This window comes from Zingiber officinale, chromosome 9B (assembly GCF_018446385.1).
Source record: "Zingiber officinale cultivar Zhangliang chromosome 9B, Zo_v1.1, whole genome shotgun sequence".
Taxonomy (NCBI): domain Eukaryota; kingdom Viridiplantae; phylum Streptophyta; class Magnoliopsida; order Zingiberales; family Zingiberaceae; genus Zingiber; species Zingiber officinale.
This window is the reverse complement of record NC_056003.1, coordinates 31,649,261-31,658,510: the sequence shown is the minus strand read 5'-3', so window position 1 is coordinate 31,658,510 and position 9,250 is coordinate 31,649,261. Positions and strand designations below refer to the sequence as shown.

The 9,250-nt window shown below is 38.6% G+C and overlaps 1 protein-coding gene across 1 annotated transcript; it reads left to right on the top strand.

The window, feature by feature from the left end:
• Nucleotides 1–5,942: 5,942 nt before the first annotated feature.
• On the top strand, nucleotides 5,943–6,744 carry LOC122024419 (brassinosteroid-responsive RING protein 1-like). Its single transcript, XM_042583043.1, has one exon. The coding sequence runs from the start codon at nucleotides 6,128–6,130 to the stop codon at nucleotides 6,599–6,601; it is 474 nt and encodes a 157-aa protein (XP_042438977.1). The 5' UTR covers nucleotides 5,943–6,127; the 3' UTR covers nucleotides 6,602–6,744.
• Nucleotides 6,745–9,250: the final 2,506 nt, after the last annotated feature.

The window sequence follows — 9,250 nt, the reverse complement described above, 5'->3', positions numbered from 1 at the left end:
CTATTGTCTTTACTTATTTTTTTTTTCTTGGAAAATTATGGCCTCGAGGTTGACAAGGGCCCATAGCAACATATTCTTTTCGAATACGATCTCTAACACCAACATCATATTCTTCAATCAATTTTCGTAAACCAGGATCAGCAACAATTTCTACTTCACTACTCAGATTTTCAATATTTTCAAATAAAATTTGCGGATGAGGAGGTGGTGGTGGTTGTGGTGCAAGAGTAGACTCTTCATCGGGAACACTAGATGATTCAATTGAACTTCTAGGTCTTTTTACAAAATATTTTAACATTTTCTATAAATTAAAATATATGAGAAAAAATTATCAACATAAAAATATTATTATACTAAACTTAATATAAACAATTTAATAATAACATAATTAAATTATTAGCATCATTCATCATTCATTGACAGGGATCCACCCCTGTCAATGATCATGCATTATTTTCACTAACCATCAAGACATGGAGTTGTATGACAATTCATGGCACAATGTCACCTACCATCGTGCCTTTGTTTTTCAACCTATTCCGAACTTAAAGTTGGGAGTTTTCATGTTACCCTCAAACTTTATCTAAGTTGATAAATGTAAAAACAATAACAAGATGGATGTTTTTTTTTTTAATTAATTCAGGTATCTAAGTCTCGGATCCTATAGATACCTCGGATCCAATTAGTCTTGAACCCTATGATTTACTCACCGAGTAAATTTGAAAACTGGAATGGTTCCTGATACAACAACCTTAACTATCCCAGTAATTCGAGCACTGCGAATGAAAATCGAACTCATGACTCATGAGACTGTGCCTGTTACCGTTGAGCTGGGGGCTGTCTGAGTAGGTTAATGAAAGATACATAAGTTAGTAAAACAAATATAAAAAAAGACGTCCTTTATTTTTAAAATTAAAAGAAGTCTTATATTGGAAAAAAAAAAATCAAAATGTCATAAAATCTTTTTTTTATTCTTAAAATATCTTTATTTTAGTATTTTTATAAAAAAATAAGGCAACAATTTTGATAAAAAAAATTGAGAAATGTATTAAAAATAATTATTATAAGTAAATAGTTATTTATTTTCTAGTTATTAGGGAATAATTATTATTAGAAAATAGTTATTTGTTTTCTAGTTATTATAGAATAATTATTATTAGGAAATACTTATTATTTTCTTAATTTATGTATTTTTCTATTTTCACTTGTAATGATATTTATATATATCATATGCTATCATTAATAATATGTGTGAATTCTATGGTCAATATGGTATCAGAACTCTAAACTTAACAGTAACCCTTTATTTTCTCTTTCTTTCTTTTCTCCACAATACCTACCAGCCGCCTTCTACAATGGCTGCCGCCGACGACATCAACCGCCGACTCCAGCTGCCTTCTATAATGGCTGTCGCCGACGATATCACTCGCCGATTATTTCTCACAAATACTCCTGATTCTCTTGCCTCTCTTGTGGTTCTCAACGTCAATGATCAGGCACCGTTGAAACTTACCATCTCCAATTATTCTGTCTGGCGCTTGCAGTTCACGTCTCTTCTATTCAGATATAACTTACTGGGTTTTATTGATGGCTCACGTCCCTGCCCCCTTGCGCAGATAACGCCTACAGATGTCACGCTCCCTCAGGTGAATTTTGATCATATTCTTTGGCTCCGCCAAGATCAACTTCCCCTCAACGCTATTATAGGTTCGATGTCTCCTACTCTTGTGCAATTTATTTCTTCATCAACTTTATCTAGAGACGCATGACAGATGCTGGAGAGAACCTACGCCGCTCCCTCACATGGGAGGATTATGACTCATCGTCAAAATCTTGCTAGCCCTTAACAGGATAACAGGTCTATCACTGATTATATGCAGGACATCAAAAGAAATATTGACGCTTTTACACTTATGAATGCCAAAATTGACTTTGATGAGCTCTCTATTTGTGTCTTGAATGGTCTTAGCCAAGATTACTGCAATATCTCACATGCTCTGCAAGTTTGTGACGTCCCTATTACCTTTGATGAGCTATTCGAGCAACTCCTCAGCTATGAATCCTAGTTAAAAGTCTCAACACCATCTCCATCTTCGATGCCAATGACTGCACTTGTGGCTCCAACAGAAAATTCTCGTAATTGGTATTCAAACTATCGTGGTGGTCGCCAGTAGGTTCCGCTTATATCCCATCAGCCACGCATGTCTACTCCTGGGCTATCTGCGTGTCCTCTTGCACATCCAGCTGTGTTCAGTCCCAATCGTTATCTTGGGCGCTGTCAGATTTGTGGTGTCCAAGGTCACTTTACACGCCAGTGCGATCATATGACTGCCTCGATGCTTGCTCTGCTTCCGCCGACTCCTCCGCGTGCTCCGCGTCCCACATATAGTGCGTCGTTTGCGCATACTACCATTCATTATACACCTTCGTCTGATTCTAGGGAATGGGTTGTTGACTCTTGCGCCTCTCATCATGTCACCACTGATCTCGCTACTCTCTTATTGCATGAGCCTTACTCTGGGAATGATAGCGTCGTCATTGGTGATGATTCTAGACTACCTATTACACACACTGGTTCTTTCTCTTTCTCTACTCCATCTTTCCCTTTAGTTTTCTCCAATGTTTTATTTGTGCAATCTATGCCAAAAAATTTGATTTCTGTCACAACACGTTGTGCTACTAATCCTGTTACATTTCTTTTCTTTGATTCATATTTTCAAGTGTTGGATCGTCGTAGGGAGCGACACTGGTCAACGGGGGTCCATAGAGATGGTGTCTATTACTGACCAAAATTTATGTCTACGCTATTATCACCTTTCGCCTTTTCTATGTCTATCTCGTTATCTATTTCCTTATGACATAGTCATTTAGGTCATCCATCATTAGATGTTTTGCAACGTTTTTTTTTATCCTTGGGTCTTTCGTTTCCTGCGAATACTTTGTCTAATTTTTCATTCACTTCGTGCAATATTAATAAGAGTCATAAATTGCTCTTTCATAAATCTAGTATTTCGTCTCGTGCTCCTTTGGATATTATCTTTTCTGATGTTTGGACATCTCCTATATCATCATTTGATGGACTCAAATATTATGTTATCTTTGTTGATCATTTTACAAAGTATATATGACTTTATCCTTTACGCAATAAATCGGATACATACTCTACCTTTATTGCATTCAAAACTCTTATTGAAAATCGATTCTCGATGACTATCAAAATACTATTTACTGATAATGGAGGTGAATTCTTAGCCTTTCGCTCCTTTCTTACTACTCATGGTATTAGTCATCTTACTACTCCTCCACATACTCCTGAGCACAAGGGATACTCTGAATGTCGTCATCGCCATATAGTCGAAACTGGTTTCACTTTGTTGTACAAAGTATCTATTCCACTCACTTTCTGGCCTTATGCCTTTGCTGCAGCAATCTATTTGATTAATCGCATGCCTAAGGTCGGTCTCTCCCATATATCCTCTTTTGAAAAATTGTTCACCATCGTTCCTGATCTTTCTAGGCTTCGAGTTTTCAGATGTCTATGCTTTCCGTGGTTGCGCCCCTACTCTCACCACAAGCTTGATTCCAAGTTAACATCTTGTGTCTTCCTTGGCTATTCTCTCACCCAGAGTGTCTTCCTGTGCTATGATGTAACTCTCAAAAGAATCTTTGTATCTCGTCATGTTAAGTTTGTGGAGCATGTTTTTCATTTGCCATCACCTCTTCCTTGGATTCCATAGTAATACATTGACTCTGAGCTCTCTGTTGCACCAGTTCTCTCGTGGGATCCTCCAGCACCGATGCCACAACCTGCCATTAACCGTAGGTGTCCGCAAGTGACTTCTTCACCGCCGTCATCATCGCCGCCATCATCTCTGCCATCATCACCTCTTGTTGTTGGTCGTCCACGCTGCCTAGTGGCAACCGACCCTCTAGCCCACCAACTCTTTCTCCCTCTTTCGCTTCTCTAAACCAACATCCCATGCAAACTTACTCCAAAAATATCATCTACAAACTCAATCCAAAGTATTTTCTTCATACTAGTCTTCCACAACCTTATGAACCCTCCTCTGTCACGCAGGCGCTCAAAGATCCGAATTGGGTACAAGCCATGCATGAAGAGAATGATGCTCTTCTCTATAATTAAACTTGGACTCTTGTCCCACCTTTGCCAGACCAAAATCTTATGGGTAATAAGTGGGTGTTTCGCATTAAGCGTAATTCTGATGGCTCAATTGATCGGTATAAGACTCGCCTTGTTGCCAAAGGTTTTCATCAGCGCCCTGGTGTTGACTTTAATGATACATTCAACCCTGTTATTAATTCAATAACAATGCGCATTGTTCATAGTTTGACTGTGAATCGGAGGTGGTGTCTTCGCTAACTTGATGTAAACAATACATTTCTTAATGGTCATCTTGCAGAGAAGGTTTATATGGCGCAACCTTCGGGTATGCGCAGTGCTGAGTTTCCGGATCATGTGTGTCGTTTGCATAAAATGCTTTATGGCCTGAAGCAGGCTCTATGCGCCTGGTATTTGGAGCTTCGTGCTTTCTTGGTCTCTCTTGGCTTTATCGCATTCCAAGCTGACACCTCCTTATTTGTTTTTTCTCGAAATGATACTATTATCTATTTCCTTGTATATGTTGATGATCTAATCATTACAGGGAGTGATGCTTCTTCTGTTGACGTCATAGTATGTAAACTTTATGCAAATTTTGTGATTAAGGATCTTGGGACTCTTTCCCTCTTCTACGGTATTGAAGTTCTCCCAACTTTAAATGGTCTTCTCTTGTCTCAACAAAAGTATGTCACCGATCTTCTCTCCAAACATAACATGCTTGATTCCAAGCCGGTCTCCATTCCTATTGCTGCTGGTTCTCGTCTTAGTCTGCATGAAGGATCTTCATCTTTTGATACGACTAAGTTCCGAGAAGTGGTCGGAGGCTTACAACATCTCTGTATGACTCGTCCTGATATTTTCTTTACTGTCAACAAGCTTTCACAGTTTATGCATGCTCCTTTAGAGACGCATTGGAGTGTTGTGAAGCGTCTACTTCGGTATCTCAATGGTACTAGGGATCTTGGCATTCATCTTCTTACGGATACACCTTTTACTCTTCATGATTTCTCCGATGCAGGCTGGGCAGGAGATCCAGATGATTGGTGTTCTACGGGTGTATTTATTATTTTTCTAAGTGCTAATCCGATTTTCTGGAAATATACCAAACAACGCACGGTTGCACGCTCTTCGACTGAGGCTGAATATCATACCATTGCCTCTGCAGCAACTGAGATCCAATGGATTAAGTCATTTTTGACAGATCTGCTTCTTCTGATTACCACGTCTGCTGTACTTTTTACTGATAATTTGGGTGTCACGTATCTTTCAACTAATATTATTTTTCACTCTCGGATAAAGCATCTAGCTATTGACTATCACTTTGTTCGTGATCTGGTGCATGCCTCTGAATTACGAGTTACTTATATTCTTACTGAGGATCAGTTAACTGATGCACTTATAAAGTCGCTTTCTCGACCTCGATTGTTTGCTATTTGTAACAAGATTGATGCCATTTCTAAAATACTATCTTGAGAGGGCGTATTAGGGAATAATTATTATTAGAAAATAGTTATTTGTTTCCTACTTATTAGGAAATAATTATTATTAGAAAATATTATTTTTTTAATTTATATATTTTTTTTATTTTTATTTGTAATGATATTTATATATAAAATGATCTTTCAACGGAATATTTTGACTCATTTTTGGTAGGTATAAAGACAGTTATTATTTCATGGCAAGTCAAATTTGAACAAAAATACGATAACAGTGTTTAAAAACTTTTACTATTTCACTTTTTTATAAAAGTATTTTTTATATTAAATTAAGATTTGTGTTACTAAGCTTGTTTGTTTGATAAGAAGATCGAATCAATAACCTTTTTTACTACAATTTTACCATGTCCTAGACTCTTCTCCGACCTCCCACCACACAAACTCCATTTCTTCCCCCACACCACCAACTCCAAAAAAGGCGGCTCCTTTTTTTTCGCCCTTTCCGCCGCCGCCGCCGCCGCCGCCGCCGTCACCGTCACCAACGGCACCACCTCCGCCGCCATCATCCCCAATGGGCTTCCCCTGCCTATGCTACACCGTCATCCTACCCCGCCCCGTCGCCCTTATCGTCCACCTCCTCGATCTCCTCAAGCTCGCACTCTCCGCCGGCCTCTTCTTTCTCGGCCTCCCCTCCTCCTCTGCCGCTGCCGCTGCCGCCATCGACGACCTCGACGCTTTTCCCTCCTACCTCCTCCCCGACTCCCACCTCCCTCCTCCCGCCTCCGTCAAGTCCCGCCTCCCCGTCGTCCGCTTCTCCGCCCTCCGCCCCAACGGCGCGGCCATCTGCTCCGTCTGCCTCGACGCCCTCTGCCCCCGCCACGAGGTCCGCCAGCTCGGAAACTGTGCCCATGCCTTCCACAAGCACTGCATCGACAAGTGGGTCGACGTCGGCCAGCTCACCTGCCCTCTCTGCCGCGCCCCGCTCCTCCACCATCAGCCTCCGGAGGAGGATGAGGTCAGCCCTAGATCTCACACTATTAGCTAGGGCTCCTGCCTGTTCCGAATCCCTAAATGTGCCTAATTTTCTTCTCAATTTGTTGAATAATCGGGCGATTGAGTGCCATCAACAGTCCTAATGTATAGAATTGGTTACAGATCGACTAACAGATCGCCTGACCTTGAAACTAATCGATCCCTATCAAAAAAATATCTCCGAAAAGTTAATGAAACCTGCTTCTAATGGCTGTTTAGTAAAGATTCAATCTTTATCCACTAAAGTAGCTTGATCTTAAGACTAAGCTTGTTTCTTTGATCAACTGTGAAACCTCTTCAGAATACTGCCAAGATCTCCAGCAAACAAGTAGAAGAAAAATGCAATTAGCTCGATCTTAGAATATGCATCTCCTTCTGCAGACAGGTTCATGTGAGTGTTTCAAAATGGAAAACCTAATTAAGCTACTCATGATTTGGCTTTAGAGTACTACTCAAAACCTCCAGCAAAAATCTCCTTCTGCAGACAGAAACCTAACTAAAACTTACTTCCTTGACCCAACTGTGAAATTGTGTGTCGGTTTAGCTGGGAAAAGAGCTGCCTTTAGCTTCAGAATGCTGCTAAAGGTCTCCAGCAAACAAGGAAAGAACTTAGTTTGCTTGATCTTAAAGCTTCTGCAATTTTTCAGAATGGAAACCTAATTAAAACTTGCTTCCTTGTGAAATGTGAGTTTGTTTGGCTACTTATCAAAAGTAAAGAATGTGATCAACTGTGAAATGTGAGTTTGTTTAAGTAGATATGAATTCTATTGATCATGTTTCAGAATAGGAACCTGGTTAAAACCTGCTTCTCATGAAAAGTAAAGATCAGGAGGATCTCCTGAAAACAAGGAAAAAAACTTGATTAGCTTAACCTCAAAGCTTCTGCAGTATTTCCAGATGGGAACCTAACTAAAGCATGTTTCTTTGATCATATCTGAACAAGCAAAGAACTTAACTTTAGCTTCAGAATACTTCTAGAAAAGCAATCTTTGTCTCCAGCAAACAAGGGAATAACTCAGTTTTTTTTATCTTCAATCCACTACTCCCCTCTTGTCTCCAGATGTATTGATGTGAATGTTCTTGATCAGATGCGAAATGTGTATTTAGATCTTTGATGAAGAGATTTTTCAGAAAGATGGCTAGATCAAGGCAAATGTAGAGTTTAGCTTTTACCTACCCCTGCTTCCTTACGAAAATTATGTTTCCCTTGACTAAGTGGTATAGTTTAGCCAGTTAAGTTGGAAGTTGAACAGAAAATTAGTTCAGTTGGATCGAATAGAAACACAAACTTTGGTTAGAGAGGATTTTTGATTGAGTTAGCCAGAAGATTGTGAGGTAGTAGAGAAGAACTAGTAGAAAGATAAGGGAAAAAAGAATGAGGCTTTGAGGATGAGTTTAGGAAAGCATTAAACACTCGTATCACCGAGAACCCATGTTTTTGAAAACAAACTTGATCGAGTGGTTCGCTAAATACTAGTTTGAAGTCGAAACACTGGTTGATCGGAGAGCCAAAGTGAGCTTGTATGATCAAATTAGTGGATAAAGAACTGAAATTAAAGAATTTATTCATTGCATGACCCCATTATTTGATCTAATATGAATTGAGGGGGCGTTTGATTCTTTTCTAGAAATAGGAATTGGAATGAGAATCATTGTATTATGGAATGATAATAAGTATGAGTATGGATATCATTTTTAAAAATAATGTTTGGTTAGTTGCATATTTTCTATCGGAATAAATCAAAATTTTTTTTTTACCTTTGAAGAAAAATAAGAGAAAAAATTAGATGTGAGAGAAAGATGAATGTGAGAGAAAAATATAATGAAAGAGAATGATGAGAAAGAAAGTGTGATGAGAAAGAATAAAGAGAGAGAAAGTGTGATGAGAGAAAATGAAAAAAAGAGAGTGTGATAGAAGAGAGGATGATGAGAGAGAAAATATGATAGGAGAGGATGAAGAGAGAGAAAATGTAATGAGAAAAATGAGAAGAGAAAGTGTGATGAGAGAGAAAGTATGATGAGAGAGAAAGTGTGATGAGAAAAAAAGAGAACAGTGAGTGTGATGGGAGAGATTGAGGAGAGAGAAAGTATGATGAGGGAGAAAGTGTGATGAGAGCGAAAGCGTGATGAGAGAGATTGAGGAGAGAGAAAGTATGATGAGAAAAAAAGAAAGAAGAAAGTGCGATGGAAGAGATTGAGGAGAGAGAAAGTATGATGAGAAAAAAAGAAAGAAGAAAGTGCGATGGAAGAGATTGAGGAGAGAGAAAGTATGATGAGAGAGAAAGTGTAATGAGAAAAAAAGAAGAAATAGAGTGTGATAGGAGAGATTAAGTAGAGAGAAAGTGTGTGATAAAATGATGAGAGAGAAAATATGATGAGAGAAAACAAGGAGAGAGAAGTGATATAAAAAAAAATATATATATTTTGATATTTGATATTAAGGTAGAAAATTTTAGTTTTAGGTCAAGAATATTTTTGGAATAAGGAAATATTTTGATTGATGAAAATAGGGTAATAACTCATTGAAGGGGAGATACATGAGAATGAGTTATTACCCAATTTCAATGATTCATTCCCTTATTTGTATTCCTATTCCTATAATCCAAACATTAACAATGACAATCAATAATTCTCATTTCCATTTCCCATTCTTATTTCCCTG

Excerpts from the sequence above, each read along its gene's own strand:
- LOC122024419 (XM_042583043.1), top strand. The coding sequence starts at position 6,128 with ATGGGCTTCCCCTGCCTATGCTACACCGTCATCCTACCCCGCCCCGTC.